Source organism: Lepisosteus platostomus, chromosome 4 (genome assembly GCF_059453375.1).
Source record: "Lepisosteus platostomus isolate fLepPlt1 chromosome 4, fLepPlt1.hap1, whole genome shotgun sequence".
NCBI lineage: Eukaryota > Metazoa > Chordata > Actinopteri > Semionotiformes > Lepisosteidae > Lepisosteus > Lepisosteus platostomus.
The window spans coordinates 73,632,793-73,651,243 of NC_142614.1; the positions used below are offsets into that span (position 1 = coordinate 73,632,793).

An 18,451-nucleotide genomic window follows, 5' to 3' on the forward strand; every position below is an offset into this window, starting at 1 on the left:
TACACACAATCTTTGCCTGCTGATCATAAGATCAATATCTTCATTAATCTTTCTGTACTTGTCCTCAGACTCAGGGCTGTGACCCACTGAGTCGTCTGCATCTGGGTCTGGACTGTCACAGCCATTTAGCCCCTTCTTTCTCAACGTCTGAAACAAACAATTGGTCAAGTTCAGAGGGCTGCTTACATGGGCAGAAAAAAGAGACATGCACCTACGGACAAAAGAAAGGTTACAAACAATAGCAGGCCCTTCAACCCACTGAGAGCCCATTGCGGTTTCTAGCAGCTAGACCTCACCCTGCTGTTCCATGAAAGAAACTGAAGATTTCATCAAAAGGCAATCCAGTATTTGAAAATCAACAAGTGGCTCAAATGTGTTAATCTCTCTGTACTTGGCCTCAGACTCAGGAGGGTACTGCAGTCTCCTAAAATGCTGTGAGTCAGTACCGCAGGCACTGTGACACCTTGTATGCACAACTCCCAGATTTGCTTAATGCCACATCATGAAGCAAAGCTGTGGGAAAGTGCAGATGTGTCTCTGAGGAACTGGGGGCCAACGTGAACTCAAGACGTTTTAAAGTGTGGTGCGGCGCAACAATACTGGCCAATTTTGGAGAGCAGCAATGATGTGGCGGCTTGCTCCGCTAAAAGATCAGCGGTATGAGAATTTTCTTCAAAACAAAGGCGGAATCCAGAGACTGTGGGAACACTTCCGAGGGTCCCTGGTCACGGAATTGGTCTTTTATGGCAATGTTGACATACTGGGACAGGGAGGAAAGTTTATGAATTGGTGCTCACTGCTTTCTGACCCCCTCAGTGCACCAGGGTGGGACGGTCTTGGAAAATGTCCTGCAGGCTGCAGGAGGTGACCAGCTGATCAGGTCAGCAGTGGGGTCAGCGGTCACCTCCTGAATGACCCCCCATTTCTTGTGGGTCAGAATGTTGTGCACTTTTTTATTCATGGGGGGGGAGGGGGGGGGTCAACTGCATTTTCTTTATTAGGTAAATTGGTTGGTTACCAGTTTAACATGTTTACATTTTTAATACTGTGAACCTTTATTCAATTACACTAGGGCTCAGTGGGATTTCTCTCTCTCTAAACTACAACTATTTTATTATTATTTAATGAGATTTGATTTAGTGGTATTTTGATACTACAAAGTGCTAGGCTAATTGAAAGAACAGAACAGTTTTTACTGATATTGCTATAACACGGTGAAAACTGACAGACATAAAGCATTCTGAAATAAAATTTAAGAAGATATTTGTGACTGCAGCCCCCAACTCCACACTTAATTTTAGAGCCCAAAACAAACTTCATCCATTAAAAGAAATCTGTTGGAAAAACAGAGTGTTTTTTGTAAGAGTCTTTTTTGTAAGAAAACAGAAGAAAACAAAGAGGGAAGGTAATAAATATACAAAGTGAAATTAATTCAAAGACTAAGTAAGTGTGTACTTGCTTCTGATTTCTAATCTTTGCAATACAGTTATTCTCTTTTAGTACAGGAGTCCCTAAGCTTTCTGTAAACGGCAGTTTCTAATTTAGCCACCTGATGGCCACATTCTGGTAGAAATCAATGCTTCAGCAGAAGACCTGCTTTCCTGTCTCCCAGGGAAATTAATCTTTTTCAGTTTTTTTTCCTTCACCAAACCTATTTTTTTTTTTACACGTAGAATTTGTTTTACTGGCTGTACATCCAAAATGCTGACATATTCTGCTATGAGATCACGCACGTCAGAGGAGTTCAAGCTGTATGTACGTGTTTTATTCTGTATGAAGGGATGAAAGAGACCAGATAGTTAGATGTTTCATCAAAGCCTCCTTTTTCCAGATTGACTCACTTTAATAAAAGGGGATTAGTGTAGGGGAATATTATCGGGCTGCTACTGTCTAAACAGTGATTGCTTCACATTATACTAGAGGCTTTCATGTGAGTGTTGTCTTCAGACTACAGTAATTAAATTTACTTTAGAACAGCCTGTATTTGATCTGAAATGAATGAGAGAAGCCAGACAGGTTATTCTCTCTCCTCCTTAATCTTCTAATTTGTGCAACGCAGTCCTAATAATTAGAAAATATATATATACTTAGTCATCTGGATGAGACTGAAATGTATGCATCTTGCATCTTTGCATTTAGTATATAATATACTGTATGATTAATAATTCAGTTAATCTTTCAGTTAAGATTTTACCAATCAAAACCTATTTTCCAACTAACAGCTCCGCTTCCTATGCCAGTGTTAGCCGTTCTCAGAGAAAAGTGAGACAAAGGTTGGTCAGTATATCAAAGTTGATGACCTTTAGTCTCTATGATTTATTAGGTCTTTGCCAGATGACATGACATACAGTATATCACGTCCCACAGCAGTTTTATGACGGAGAATCGAGAGCTTTAAAAACCCATGCCTCTGGATTACTATGTGGGTCTAAACTTTAACGAGAAATTGGCTGGCAGGGACAGTTGGCAGATCTGAGGGCATACTTTCGAAGCTTGCCAGATAAACGGGTTCACAAATACTGCCCTGCCTCCCTCCTGACAGGATCGCATTTCACAGCTTTCTGATAGAGAACTCCGATAGCGAGACGCCTGGCTTGCCTGTCGCTGGGGGGGGGGGGGGTTTCTTCAGGGGTCGCTGTGGGCCGGAGAGCGCCAGCGTCAGGCGACCAGAAGGCACGTGGCTTGGCCGTGCTTTCTGCCAGGGCTCAGCAGTTTCCGGGCCGGCCCGCGGCGACATCACTGGCCGTCAGCAATGCGACTCATTCGAGACATCCACACCTGTCAGCAGCCCTGCACCTGTCTTTCTAAGCCGGCGGGGGGGGTGGGGTGGGGGGTGGGGGTGCCCGCTGGCCGCCAATCGGGGTGCAAGGCTCGCAGGCATGGCCATAGAAGGCTCGCTCTCTCCGGCCTCTGCGGCCCACCGCCCCGAGCTTCGGTGTCGCGCCATCTGGGACACGCTGACGCTCAAAACAAAACCCGGCCAGCTCCGAGACGCAAATCACACACTGCTCGTCTGTTCTGCTTTTCCGTTTCCAGTCTTTGCATGAGACCATGTATGGATTATTATCATGATTATTAAAACTGATACTCAAGACATGGTTTTCGTTCTTTGTACATTCTTTAACACAGCAATTTAAATCCATTCACTAGTCATTAGCCTAGAATGGTCTGATCAGATATAGAACAATCACTCAATTTCACTTTTTACTTTTGTATCAGCAACACTTCCTATTGTGATATCCAGGATTTCCGGAATAACACATACAGTATTGTGCAAGATCAAATATTACAAACACTAAAGATAATATTTCTAAAACCTGCCGCAGACCTATATCGTGTCATATATTTTAATCAAAGAACATTTTTTTTTGCCTTTTCCTAACAAGACATCTAACCCCGCCAGAAAAGTCTCAGTGACTCTGAGCTAAAACTGTTAACGGGTATAGTAAACAAAATCAAAAAGCAGCTGACTGGCTTCATCTGAAGTGCTGCGAATCCAGGGGGAAAGAAACTTTTTCACTCATTCTCGGCCTTCCCCTTCGGAGCTCTGCTCCTAATTAAACCGCTTCTTCATCATTCTCCCTCGGCTCGGCTTGTCAGGGCACTACTTTGTGCCATGCAGAATGTAGACATGGTGTCCTACATATCCTCATCATCTGTAACCTTCAGCTCAAGACTTGCAGCTAGGAGAGCACAGCGCGGGGCTGGCTCAGGCTACGCAGGGCCGCCAGCCGACGCCGGCCCATTGCCTTTTGTGGTGAACATCTTGCTCGAGCCTCCACGAGAGGCACATCAGAAACCCCCTGTTTCCCCTGTGGCTATCCTGTCTCCCCCCTCACTTCAGCTTGTGAGGTGATTGTTTCAGGTATAGGACCTGGTGCCTTGCTTTCTAAAGGGACTCGCAGTGCTCACCTTCAAAGTGAAGCTGTTCTTACATGTTACGCTTTCTTTTAAAAAAAAAACCCTTCGGAGTTCAATACTGGGAGAGACTACAGGCTTAGTACATGCCTCAGCACAGTATTTCAGTCATATGACTCTCTGCTTCCTACAGTCAGACTTTCCTGACGTGTCCTCATTCTGCTAACATCATTGTAACAACCACACTCCGATGTTTCGCTCAGTATCAGCAGTGGCCTTTTAAAAGCAAAGTTGAAGATGTGATCAAAAGAGTGCTTTTTGTGTTTAGATATGAATAAAAATACATCTTGGCACAACACGCTGCAGCTGTCCAAAGCCTGCTCTTCCTACAGTGGATAAGTCCGGTGCCGAGTGAAACTGATGTTAAAGTTCATGTGGGCAGTGACCATTACAAGTAGGGGGGGTAATTCTATATCCTCCAAATGAATATCCCCTCAGACCAGCTCAAGAGCTCACTGGTAAGTTTGTTTACTGTGCAATATCAAAATTCACTGCATCAGAATATCATCACAAAAGGCAACAACCCCCTGTTCCTCTACTAGATTTCCAGACTGTGGCTACACAGAAAAGGACAGAACCCATTTAAGTCCTGGATTCCTATTTGTATTGTTAAAACCAGACTTATGTTGGAGAACAGTTCGATTTATTTTCTAAATAACACAAAACTTGTTGGCATGAAGGTAGTCCAATTAAGACTGAATTACATCATTCTGTTCTGCAGTTATGCCCACTCAGCTGAAGGCAAGCAGGTTTGTTTTTTTTCTCTGAAAAGGGACATTTTAGCTATTAATTTTAGAAGACATTGGTAAAGCATTAACCCCTGAAATAAGACTGAGCGGTACAATATCTTATGAAACATTGAACCTTCTGAGCTCAGCCTTCTCACTCTCACCTTAAAACCGTGCCATTCGAGATGAATGCTACACTATGTCTAATACACAGCACCTTACACACACACACACATTTGCTAAACAAAACAAGGCAGTTCAGTATGTCTGCAGTTCTGACTGTAAGGTATGTTATGAGTGCCTCTTTTCCCCACAACAGTGCTTGAGTACTAAAAATGTACTACAAAACGAAATTATAAGAGAGCAAAATTATAATATTCGAGTATTGATAAACAACAAAGTTGTTTTGATACCTGCTTTTTTTTTCCTTAAAAAATGCAGTAACACAGACTGGTCTTCCAAACTTCCCTTAACCGGGTAGTGGCACTCCGGAATTTTAAAGAGGACAGTCTTCTGTTTTCTGTACGCAATGCAGACACACATTTTAAAACTACACTTACGCAATGAGGATTCAATCCTAGCCGCCTGTGGACTCAGAGAAAAAACAACGTCACCCCCTAGACAGCTGATAAGCACCACACCAAAAGACCGGGCTCTCTACTGCCATCGAGTTTCTTCACCGTCTTGATTTCGGGGGGGGGGGTGATGTCACTCCACCAACTAGTGCACTAAGGCCTGTTACACTTAATAAGCTGAATTAGTTGGATTCTTTTTTTGTCATTTTTGTGATATACTGTCACTGCGAGCTGTTTATTTCTACATCTTATCATTAACATTGAGTGTAATAACGTATAATTGTTTTATGCGTCTCTGTGTTGAGTGAAGTATATTCACCTCAATGTTCCCTGCAGCTGCTGAGACAGTAGTGTGTGGTGACCTAGCTTTACCTACACTTCTTCAGATATGGTGGTATGCAGTCTGATTTAAGTAAAAGAAAGGCTAAAGTTATAGTCGGGTTGAAGTTAAAGTTCTGATATGGTTTTTAACAACAGATGTGCACGATAAGACCTTTTATACTTTTTTAATAAGTATATTAAATGGGTAAACCTTTCCTTATTCGTTCCTCATGCCAAGAAAACTCCTAGCAATTTAAGTGAAAAAAGCACATGTATATCTTTTGTATAAAAATGATAATTTTCTGGTGAGAGCTGTTGAAATGCTATGCTTTTATTGATTTAGCGTACGACACAGCAATGATTTTTAAATGATCTGTATTTATAACATATCTTAAGACATCATATAACTGGATTACTCCCAGTCAGTGCTGCTCAACGCAGACGTAGCCCACTGCAGAACTGGATTCTGAGTGCAGTCTCTGTTAATTTACGAGGAAAAAAACGGAGGTTCTTAAAACACAAGGATCCCCTTCACAGACTCACTGCGTTCTAGGCAGACTCCTGGAGAGCGACATTGTACAGAGCTGAATGGCAGGCTGATCAAAACGGCTGACCATATTAAAAGCAGACTCTATGAAAAAACGGGAAAGCCTCCATTTCATTATCCGTGGTTTAAACACACCAGAACCATGCAGCAGGCATTCCTGCAGACAACGGCACTGAAGACTGGAGCTGTGTCTGATGGCATCACTCGAAAACCCCTGATGCAAAACGCCATTTTCATAGCACTGTATAATCTGGAGTGTTTCCAGTGGCTTGATCCACTTTGATTCAATCTGTAGCAGCTGTGCATCATTTGAAACCATTGGATTGGTGACTTTTCCATAATTTGCCTCCTTTGAACACTCCAAATGCTATAATAAGGAATCAAAGGCATAAACATGTGATTTTACAACCCAAAGTAAAGTGCCAGTGTATTTTGTAATAATGCACTTTAATATGTAATTATAGCTGTCTGAGGGATGACATAGGATGCGTTAGATGAAAAAAGAAATCTTTAGATATTCAATCTGTGAGGATTTACTGAATATTTAATCCGTCACACAAACAGCCAGAGGATTACAGCTGTGGCTGTACAACAACTGCAATTCACAAGCAAAATATTAAAGAAATCGTAAGGGTCATAAAACATCAAATTACGCGTTTAGTGATCACGTGGAGCGAGTTGTTTACAGTGAGTTTTAATAGTCGGGGTGAATGCGTTTCCACTACTGACATCAAGGAGCAACGTTTCCAGGCAGTTTTCGAACTGGGGGGGGGGGATTTCTCAGATCTTCAGACAGGCAGCACTGGAATACGAAACTGCGTGTAACATTTGGAACAAAAACAGCGCTCGTCTTTTCATCGGGAGCGAGATCTAAGTTAGGTGACGGCTGGCCTGCCAGCGGGAGGAGCTGCAGTTGTTTTCTGCTGTGAAGCTGAAGGAAGAAAGACTTGGGAGCTGCAGATGAACTACAGGGACAAACTCGCTTGTTTTCACACACGTGGTGGCTCCAGCTCGAGGTCCACTGGGACCGTGCCACATTTTTGCCCTGTTTTTCCATGTCTGCATTAGGGAGACAATACGGCAAATTCATTTGAAACCTCGGCCAATACGCCCCACTGACACAATGCCAGCAGTGTGAGTCAATAAAGAAGACGCTTGTGGTCATGGTCCCTTACAAAAAGCAGCAGGGAGCCCGGCAGGCAAGATGAACAAAACGCTTTATAATGGAAGGAAGAGCTCCAGTCTGGCCGATGTGAGCAGATACAAGGACTCTGATTCTTTTCGGAGTGAGTCAAAGCCCTCTCCATCAATTATCAGCTTTTGTCTCCCGAGCCTTATCACCAGCAACACTGCAGGAAGGGGACTGGGTCTGACTACAACAATGAACAGGCGTTTGACCTCTTGGTACTTTGCTACCGTCTCCACACCCTACCCACACCAAGCCGAGACAGAGTGCCCCGTACGTATGATTCCTAAAATAGCTCATGATTATTCGCGATTTTCCATCCTTCCATCCAAATGCTTAAAAAAAGTCTCACAAAATACACGAGCATCAGTTTTCTTCTGCTTGGTGCACAAAGCCTGACATGTTTCAGAGTTTTCTTTTGTACTGTACATTGTCAGGCGTCAGCTGCAACACAAGCAAGAAGTGTTACAGTATCTTAGCATCCAATATTTTGTCTTCCCTCACACTGCGGGATACGGTAATTTCCAAAACCGCCTTGATGGATATATCAGAATGTGACATTAGATGTGTGTGTCATTTTGATAAAAGCACATGTGCCACCCGGAATACATTCATGCTCAAAAACTGCATTGATTTCAAAACAAAGTTTACTTTTCTATCTTGGGATGAGGCAAATAATTTTGCCAAAACAACAGAGGTAAACAGGTAGAAACTGCAAGAGGTTTTAAAAAGTTGGAATTACTAACAAGGTGATTTTCTATTTCTTTGGAGGCAAACTGTCATTCTAACCATAAAGCTGATAAAGTAGCCTAATGAATTATATAGTGCTTGTCTGACTTTTTACATTTTGGATACTTTTAATAAGATACGATTACTTTATTGGCCATATATAATTTCTTGTATTAGGAATTTGTCTTTTCACATACTCCAACTTGCTCTCCATGAGACACACAGACAGGGAGAGAAGCTTGGGGTCAGAGCGCAGGGTCAGCCATTGTACAGCGCCCCTGGAGCAGCTGGGGTTAAGGGCCTTGCTCAGGGGCCCAACGGAGTAGGATTCCTCTGCCGGATTCCTTTAGCCGGACACAGGATACAAACCGGCAACCTTCCAGCCACAGGCGCTGATCCTTAGCTCCAGAGCCACCACACCTCCTATGAAGCAAAGGGTGTAGAAACCAGGTAACACCTGGTAGAAATCCTTTCTTAAATAATTCTGCTGATATGTCACACCATGAAAAACTGAACTTGCCCGATGATCATATTTCTACAGTTGTTTCTAGAGGTTTCTATGATCGCTGCTAGTCGGACCTCCCCGCTAAGGGGTACTATAGCTACACATCTTGCGGTCTTAAAGAACAACAACTCATCGACATCATCCATTAGCAATCACACAAAGCAACATACATGGTGTTGGACATGTTGTGCCGATGTAAAAAAAAAGCCAAAGAGCCTTTGTATACAACAGTGCACTTGAAAACCCTCTTTCTGAACAGCGTGAGGGCTAAAATAGTATTCATGTGGTGGTTCTCTCAGTCCCGTGGGTCCCTAAGGCATTTTCTCTCACTGTGAAAAGACATTAGCTACAAACTAGCATGGCGAAAGGCGAGAGGGTGCTTGGGCTTGAAATTTCCTTTAGCTATTAGAGACTTTGGAAAACAAAGCTGTCCCTTTCATTTCTTAAAGTGTTTACAATCTCCCTGAAAAAAAAAAAACTGTATCCTTGGGCTAAAATGTTTATTGGCACCTAGCTGTCTGAAGGCAGAGTCTTGTGCCTGTGGTTTTCAAGGGTACTTTATCATCGACTGCATTCTCAGAGGGATCTCTGAATGAATAGAGCAGGGTTACTCAGACTGCTATTCCACGCCTATTCTTCTCCATTTTCCTTGGCACGAGTGTGAGCCAAATCTATTTTTAGCTCTGCTGCCTGCTATTTTTAGACAACTACCGGTTATGAGGCATTTATTAGGGAAAGAATACAAAAAAATACAAAAGGGGGAGGAGAGCCAGAGCCAGCTCCCAGGCACAGAGTTTGAAACCGGCTTGTTTTAACGTGTATCTCCAGGCCATTCAGCTGCTTCCAATCTGAAATGGGGCAAGAAGAGAGAAAAGAGAATTCAACAGTTCTGGCTTTATAAATAACCTCGCCTCCTGGCGAGAACACCCAAATGCAACAAGCTGTTATTATGTTGGAAACAGTAAGTTCAAGAGGAAAAAAAACAACAAAATAAACAAAGAAAACTATTGGAACATTTGGGGGCTAGCTTTGAAGGGTGGGGGGAAGCTTCACAGGCACGTAATGTGTGACAGTTTTTATGCTACTTTGGAGTTTGTTTGCAACTGTCTACGTTGTTTAAAAAAGAGACCACATGGCCTGTACAGTAGGCCCGGTTCTATTTTTAACAGCTACGTATAGAGCCTCACACAACCCAAATCTAACTGCAATTTTTTGCAGAAAATAAATGGCAAATATATTTAAGCTGCCCCCACAAAAGAGAGATGTACTTCCTTTCTCTAATACTTCTGTATGTCTTTTTTATTCTTTTTAATCATCAACAGTTGTTTCGTAATTAACCTACATTTAATTTCACGCTTCGGTTAGGTAAAAAAAGTGAAAGCCTGGATCTTTTAAGATATGCTTATTCTTTCAGTCACGATCTGAAACAAGTGGTAAGAGAATCGTGTCCTTACTAGCCCCTTTAACTGTTACGTAACCATCCTCAAAAGGTAATTTACTTATTCCAGCAAATCCGATTCTCTGTTTAATCCTTTGCATACAAGGAAAAAATATGGCTGAACTGAACTAATAGTGCTCATTTTCACATATACAAACAGGAAACAACTTTCAACCTTCTACTAAAAGATAAATGTTTTTTAAAGAGTTATGTAGATTTATTAATAAGGACATGAAACAGACATCTCTAATTTAAAAAATAACAGTGAGTCATTTTTTTAAATAAAAAGCAACTACAGTATATATCCATTTCTTTCCAGCACTGCGGCATATATCCAGTAATTGTCATTAAACAATGTAATAAGGATTCAGAAGTTACATGTTGGAAAGAAAATTAAGCACTTTTGTTTTCCCTCAAGTTAAAACGTGAATGAATTTACAGATCTCACTCATCTAAACCAAAAACAATATTCATGAATACAATTAGAAGATTAGACTAACAGTTTAAAGGCATATCATGTTGTAGAAATCTGTTGATGTACAAGTAAATGATTAAACATTTTCTTAATTAAGTCAAGGGAAAAGGTCTGATGCAAATTAGCCTAAAATCAACCTAATTAATTAGCAAGCCTGTTATATTAAAATATTAAAATCAAGCAATTTTCCTTTTGCTGAAATAAACATTGCATAAGCAATTTAATGAACCGGTGAGAATGTTTATTTTTTTCATGCAACAGTTTTAGGGATGAAATTACACATCCCTCCTCACACATTTCAACACAAGACAAAACATACCAGGTTGCACATCCTAATGAAAAAGCTTTTTAGAATCTCATTAGCCAGGCAGCTAGTCATTAACACTGTGACCTTTGGAAATAATTAACAGATTTTTTTTCCTCTCCTCTCCTCTCATTCAGAAGTTCTCTGTGGGTAAGGGAAAAACGGTCTTCTGCTGGCTTTCAAGATTTAAGAGAGATAATTCAGATTAGGCTAATTGGGGGAGATGGGATTGTCAGATTCCTTTCAGACACAGCACACTGTCCATGTGGCAGGTCATGTGCAGGGTGGCTTTGTCACCTGAATGCCATTCAATAATCCTCACTGATGATGCCAAGTCTTATGCGTCAGCAAACCCCTGCTTCTTCGATGCCACTGCACAGTCACAAGGGGATGTTTCAGTAAGCTTTCAGAAACGTGTACCTGTTAATGCCAGTTTGTCAAACACATACTGTACAGCGGCAGGCTTTGAAAAGTCAAAAAAAAAATAGAGATCTTGCCTCTGACCAGCTGCTGGACTTTCAGATCTTTAAAACTGATTTTTAAATAATTTGCCACAAAAGGTCACCTTGAAGCTTTCTTTAGAATCCACTGTGCGTGGTCTCTTCAGCGTAGCCAATTTTGGTAAATATCAGAGCTGAGGCTGAGGATCGAACCCTTGTCTTGATGTGAAACATCTTTCGATAGAGCAATTAATGAAACAAGGCATTATCATACACTGAGTGATATCTAGAAACAGCCCACCTTTCATGCTGTTCTGAGTGGTTTTCGACAACACTTTATTCAATATTCAGTTTCAAGTAATGTTTTTAGTCCAAGCAGGTCAACCGCAGATACAACACAAAAAATGGTGCAATTGTATTATCCTGTTTATGATTATAGTACAATGATTTATGAATGTTTAATTTGTGACACTCTGTCCTCAGACATGGGTGGATTTGTCTGGGTTTTTGTGATGTGTAATTACATATTTACATATCTGCAACTGCATTATCTAAACACACAAGCAATTATGACCAAAGAAAGAGGCATGAGACAAAGCCAGAAAGTTAAACTGTGATGTTTTACCGTTTTGATGTTATTTACACATGAATAACATACAAATAGTAAAAAAGATAAAATTTTTCCAACTTGAACTGTATGGTTGGATGTATGACTTTTTATTAGTGATGAAACTGTGGCTTTACTGTTCAGTTACGATTCCTGATTGGATTTTGTTTCTGTCCAATAAACAGTAGCACATGTTTATCAGTAAACACACAATAAAAGAGTTGGCTCAAGACCTTGAGGCAATTCAGCAATGCTATAGGTGTCTGTCCTAATTTTTTTTAAGTTAGAGTTGATTATGCTAAGAAATAAAAAAATGGCTTCTTTTTTTTTCTCCAGTCCTGAAAAAAACAACCAAACTACCCTGCAGCACAGACATGAGTAAAGGGGTTTTTACAGAAGAAAGGCAACATTTGGACTTTATCTACTGCCAGGATTCCCTCAAAATCCAGTCTCTTTCTATAGCACTTGGTGACTTTCCTTGCTCCGAAATCACATCAGCTACACTATTTAAATGTTAGAGAAACAGCTAATAATAAAGAAATGCCAATTGAAGACAAATAACTAAAAAGCAAAGAGCAATTTCATGTCAAGCATGTGTAATCTCTAGTTCCACAGGCTCTGCTGTAATTATTAAGAACGTCCTAGCCTTCTTTCTAACTTTTGATGTTTCCAGGTGGGAGACTTTTAATGAGAACCTTCAACGGCCAGCAACTCGGGGAATAATGTTTACATCATATATAGTCCTGCAATTCAAGGCTTACAAAAGCAAAAGGAGGGACCAAACAAAAAATCCATCCATCCAGAGCTAACCTCTTAGCGCAATACAGGGTGACGGTGAGCTGGAGTCCATCTGGGAAGCCTACAGGTGTCTGGCAAGACACACCGTGGACAGGACACCAGTCCTTCACAGCGCACACACATGCTGATGGGGGACAATTTAGAGGCAGGCGGCTTACCTAGACCATGTCTTTGGACAATGGGAGAAAGCTGGTGCACTTGGAAGCAACCCACCTGCAAACTAAACACACATAAGCCAACCACAGGCCCGAATCGAACCCAGGACCCAAGTGATGTGAAAACACCATGCTACCTTAAAATTGGATTATTTTTGTTAAAGGACTGCTTTTGTCAAATTTCAGTTTAATTTTTTAAATGTAGTGTCTAACTTTGCTTAAATATTTTTTCTTTTTTATAGGACTAATTCGGGTAAGAAACTAACAATTCAGTCAGTCAGCTGGAAAGAGAGCTGAGGTACTGACTTTTTCTTGGTGTCTGTGCCATTATTCCCATTTCAAGCAGTGTATTGACAATACACCTCTGGCCGACACTCCTTTATATATGATGCGTGCTGGCACAGAAAATGAGGCTTTTCATTTGGTCGTTCTTAGAGGATGCACAGTTCAAGCTTTCATTGCAAAGGATAAGACATCTGCAAGAGCACCCAGAGACCAAAGCTCTTTAGTCTGTATAAACATTGCTGAAGAGCTTTCACAGTCCTCTGCGCCATTACACCAACAACGCTAATTATCAGCCAAAGACATGCTAATTACATGGAGCTTCATCGCTAATGTAAAGACCGCTTTTCAGCCACCCACACACTTCAGAGCTCTTTTCTCCTCTGCCTTGAGGCAATTCAGGCTCTTGAAAGGCTGGACAAACTTTCTTATGTACTAACACTGGAGCTGTAAGGGCCCAGCACAGTCAGCTGATTATCTGCCAGCACTTCTTCAAGTCTCCCAGCCCCTGCACCAGGCTTCTTACTCACACTGCACACATAACAGGAAGCTTCGATTCGTTCCCCGGCAATATCCAATGACATAACTCAAGAGCTCATGAGTCTCAGCACGAAAGGCGCCGTGGTGATAGAAATCAGCGCGCTGATGCGTGTTCGAGGCCTCATAATGTTATAATTGAATAGGATACTGCTGAGCAACATTACGTGAGATCCCTTACTCAACCGAGGAAAGAGGCCCAGAATAAAATGTGTCAATTAATACGGACTTTTATTTTTCCTGCACATTTGTATCATTGAAGCTTGACATTTCACCTAGGCTTGTTGCCAGGTTCGGGTCACATCCTTTTTTCCCTTACATCTCCCCCCCTACAGATCTGTGTTACACAATATCTGTAACGCAGAGTTCCCTTTATGCAGGCAGATATTGGAACCCAAGAGAAAGTCCAGTGCTCAGACTTTCTCGTCAGTGTACAGACAAAGATAAGGGGTATTTTGCTTTTTAAACATGCGGCGCAGAGTCAGTAAAGCTATGCCTTTTGCATCATTTACAGCGGAAAGCGTAGCCAACGTCAGTCCTGCACACCCAGCTGCAGGTGGTGTTATTCTGTAGCCCACTTGGATTTTACATCCGGGAGATCTGGGAGGGGAGACTGAAGGATTGAAGGATTTCAGCTGTGGGGAAACCATCCATTTGTCGTTGGATTAATACTGAAAGCTAAAACTTTCAATGGCTTTCTCAAATCACAGAGGGCTTTTGGGAAACCAGAAAACCCTGCTATAGCTCTACTTTATCTATAGGAGCCATCTGGATGTAAACTCTTTTCTGACGATCTCAACAATTGAGAAGGAAAGTGGCATGAGCTGTATCTACCCAAAGAGCTCAAATGAAGCATGTTGTCAATCTAACCCACAGCTAACGGAAAGGAGACACAACGTTTAATTCTGACTTTCCATTCTGATAAGACAGAAACACCCAGTGCTGTCGTGAGCCTCATCCGTTAGCGAACAAAATCAGTCTGACGTGCCCAGAATGTGAGCTGATGTTGACTTAGTCGCTTTACAGTGCAAACCATCAGGTTTTGTCTTCCCAGGACTGAAATGCACATCATGATGCGTGTGCAAAGAAATCTCAATTGCACTCTTATCTGAAGTGAGTCTTGGGGGGGGGGGGGGGGTGTCACTTAATTATGCTGAATGCACAGCCATTCTGTTCCTCATTCTTACACGAGTGCCCGAAGTCTGCATTCGCCACATCAAACATCAGAAACTCCCTCCCCATGGTCTGTACACGCTACCTGCACCTGCCTCTTGACCTTTGAAATGGCACATGTTTCTGTAAATCTCTCCTCCCGTATAAGCGGAGATGAAGCAGGCATCAGGAAGCTCAGCCCACGGCAGACCACCTTTAGAGCGTACTCGGCCGTCTGTAAGCCTGTTGCATAACAAGGTCACTCTGGACTTAGGAATCCTTGAGGATATTCTTTTCATCCTTAAACTGACTTTGCAACTCAACATCCTTCGTCACTCCAGCTTGCAACTTAAGCCACAGCTACCTCTGGTTGTCACGTGCTGTCAAAGATGTTCACTCTGCTGATGGGTCAACATGTTTCCTATCTTTAGAGAAATACAATAAGCTTACATGCTTTATACATTTCTAAGTAGCACGAACTGTAAAGCAATGATTTTTTAAAATACTACTTATTAACAGGAAAATGAAAATACTGTGTCTTTGGATAAGAAGCAGCCAGCTATTTGAGGCAGAAGCTCTTATCAGTCTGAAAGTACAAGCTGATATCATTTTGCTATGAAAGGCCTAAGGGAGATAGTGCCCTTACCTCAACAATATCTGAGTTTGTCCGGCTCTCATGTGGCTCATTATACTCTGTGTATTTCAGCAGCACCTTGTCCATGTCTGTGCTGGCGTACTGGAACAGTTTGTTAGTGCTGTTGAAGATGATGAGAGCGATCTCACAGTCGCACAGGACACTCAGCTCGTAGGCCTTCTTCATTAACCCAAACTTTCTTTTTGTAAACGTCACCTGCAGAAAAAGGAGACAAGGCATCATCAGCTAACAAGCACAAAAATCCTGCTGTTCAGCTACGTTATTTTTATCTTTACGAGAGCACACAGCTGCAATCGCCTGGCATCTCATCCAGGGTGTGTCCCGCTATGTGCTCGCTGTTTCCTGGGATAGGCTCCGGCTCTCCTGCTCCTGTATTGGGTAAAGTGTTATGGACAGGGAAGAAACAGACAGGGATCTGCAATGGCAAGTAGCACTGCTTCAAACACGAAGTTTGTGAACCTCAGGACTTGTGTTTCTCTCATTTGTACAACAGCAGCAAACATTTTTCTTTGAAGACTGCTTTTTGACACATGGTTTGCCCTTAATGCTTTAGAAACAATTCGACAGCGCATTAACCCACATGACAGTAGCCTGAATGGTTTCTTTAAGGGGTTTTGGAAAGGCTTCTAAGCTTTCATTTTCAAGCAGCACTTTAGCTTATCCTTAACTACTTGTAAATGAATAACAGAAAAGTGATCATGTGTGCTGGACCTACACCTTATATCCTCTATGCCAGTGCTTTAAATGTAAAGACGTGCACTAAAGCCCGACCCTGGTTTCAAAATGTGAAACTTTTAAACCACATTGATTCACTTTTCTTCTGCTACACATCTTGCAACTTGTCCCTTACAATGAAATTAGGAGGTTGCAGCTCGCTCCCAAAAATAAACCAAGGCCTATTCAGAAAATAAGAAAAACTTGACGTGTCCGACGCACGTTACCGTCTTCCCACAAAAACCACATATGCCATCTACATGCTCGGCCCTTGTTCTTTCACCTCAGCACAGAACGTCTCCTGCTATTCTTGTGTTTCAGCCTTGCAGCGACCTGGGCGATGTCTACGGCCCTTCACTGCTCTTGTTATCCATACTGTACGAGGCACAAATAAGAAAAGAGCCTGTGGTACAACATGTTTTAACTGGAAACCAAGGTTAAGCCTACGTGATACTGAATCACACAACTATCCAAGATGAAAGGGCAGGTTTAAGACACTTGAATATGAACTGCAACGCTCTACAAACACAGCCCCTCTGTCCCCCTGGTGCAGCAAGTCTGAAGATGAATACATGTATAGTCATGAAATCGTTAATTAACCCCTTTGGTAGATGAAGCTCAGAAGTGTGTTGAATGCGACGGGCAGACTGAAAATCTATGGTATTAATTATTCAACCCCTATATATTGTAGCGCATCGTGAAGAAGTCATTGTGAAGCAATTCATCAGCTCTGTTAATGTATTAGGCAAAACTGAGTCCAGTGCGCTTGAGGTGAATTGTGACCTACTGCGTTAAGAAGAAGTGCCGTTCCTTGTTGTGTACCGGCACTGCTTGGGAATATGGTGAAGACTGGAGACATGTGACTGCTGCTGGACGTCATAGTTTTCAGACTTCGATGGGCACTTTTCACCTCTGACAGGGAGCTATAAAACCCAGAGGCAACCCTGGAAGCAGAAAGGAGTTGCTACGAAACCAAATTGTTCTTGGTGCAGAAGAGCTCAGGGGCCTTCAGTGGAAATGCGAACTCCTTGAAAGCTGGACAGTGGAGGATCATGCTGCAGCAGGAGGCCTGGGCTCGCAGCGCAGGGGAGATTGGCGCCGTCTGAGGAGCACTCTGAGCCCCTGAGTGACCGGAATTCCCACCATAATCCCAGCCGGAATCCCGGAAGGGGCAAATGGCAAAAAAGAACGTTGAGAGAAACCATCGTTTTGATTTGACTTCAAGTAGAAACACTTTTTTCCCCAGTGAGAATATCTGGGATCTGACTGTAAAATAATTACGCCACTGGACAACCGTTTAATGCAGCCAACTAATGCCAAGAGAACAGATTTCACTCCTTGAAATTGCTTGAAAGTAAATTGTTTAGACATTTTAGCTGGTTCTCTGATTATTAGGTATCATGAGAATGAATCAATATATTTCCTACACTGCGATCAAATAATTATTTTCCCATGAAAAGAGACCTCACCCGGAGAAAGAAAAATATTGACCATTGTTATGAGTATTTTCAGTTCCTGATATCTCCAATTTGATCATACTGGACTATCCCTTCAAAATTAAAAAAAAATAATCTTTCAAACAGTACAGGAATTGCCAGCGATAACTAGGTTGTGCCATTACGAGAAAAAAAAAATCTGTATTTTTCTGGAAGAACAGATGGTATACAAAGTTTCAGACTGACTTTTTGTTACATAAGAAACTGGAACAAAAGCGCAAAATTAACTGTTAATCTCTTAGAAATAGCATACAAATCCTTCCAACAATGATGGACATGGAGATCAGTGATATGAATGCCAACAGCCAGCCATTTTGCTAGTGGGAACAGTTTGGAAAACCTCTGCTCTAATTTTGCAGAGTCTCAACTGCCCCAGACCAGTATGCCAGTGAAGAATAAAAAGAAAAACCTGGAGCACATGATGACTAACACCTGTGTCACAATGACTAATTGTCACTGAGAAAATCATCTCGGCTTCTTCCTCTTTTGTGCATTACTGTCTACTACTCGGACTATAAAGTAAATGAGAATGACTCAGAAACCCCAAAACACAGTCTATGGAATAATTCAAGAGAGGAAAGGGCTTGTGTTTAGTATCATTTTTAACAGTTCCCCAATCAAGAAAGTTCAAGAGCTGTGTATCAGTTTTAACGAAATGGCTGACCAAATGGTGCAGAAATGGTGGCATGTGGGGGTCAGTTCATCTACAGAACGCAGATGAAAAACAAAACAAATAAAATTCTACAGCGCTTTATTGAAAAGAACATTTTGGATGCAATGGATGTAATATGAGGCATTAACAGGATCACTGCAACCTGTAAGGTTTCCTGGAAACCACACAAGAGAGGGCAGCGCTCAACAGCACTTTCGGTCATTTGCGGCTCCTGTG

General features: G+C 41.9%; 1 protein-coding gene and 1 long non-coding RNA gene across 17 annotated transcripts in view; both read right to left on the reverse strand.

The window, feature by feature from the left end:
* mef2cb (myocyte enhancer factor 2cb) overlaps positions 1 to 18,451 on the reverse strand; it is a 92,200-nt gene that overhangs the window by 20,097 nt on the left and 53,652 nt on the right. For 13 of the 16 annotated variants that reach the window (XM_088630668.1, XM_088630662.1, XM_088630657.1 and 10 more), the window contains 2 exons: positions 15,344 to 15,547; positions 4 to 147 (listed from right to left, as the gene is read on the reverse strand). In XM_088630668.1, the coding sequence (XP_088486794.1) occupies positions 4 to 147; positions 15,344 to 15,547 (348 nt within the window). The remainder of the gene's footprint in view (positions 1 to 3; positions 148 to 15,343; positions 15,548 to 18,451) is intronic. The other 3 variants (XM_088630663.1, XM_088630658.1, XM_088630661.1) reach the window with 1 other exon arrangement.
* LOC148673806 (uncharacterized) lies at positions 3,955 to 15,329 on the reverse strand. The gene is made up of 2 exons (XR_015936122.1): positions 12,730 to 15,329; positions 3,955 to 9,357 (listed from the first exon to the last, which is right to left on the reverse strand). It is a non-coding gene; the product is annotated as an uncharacterized LOC148673806 (long non-coding RNA).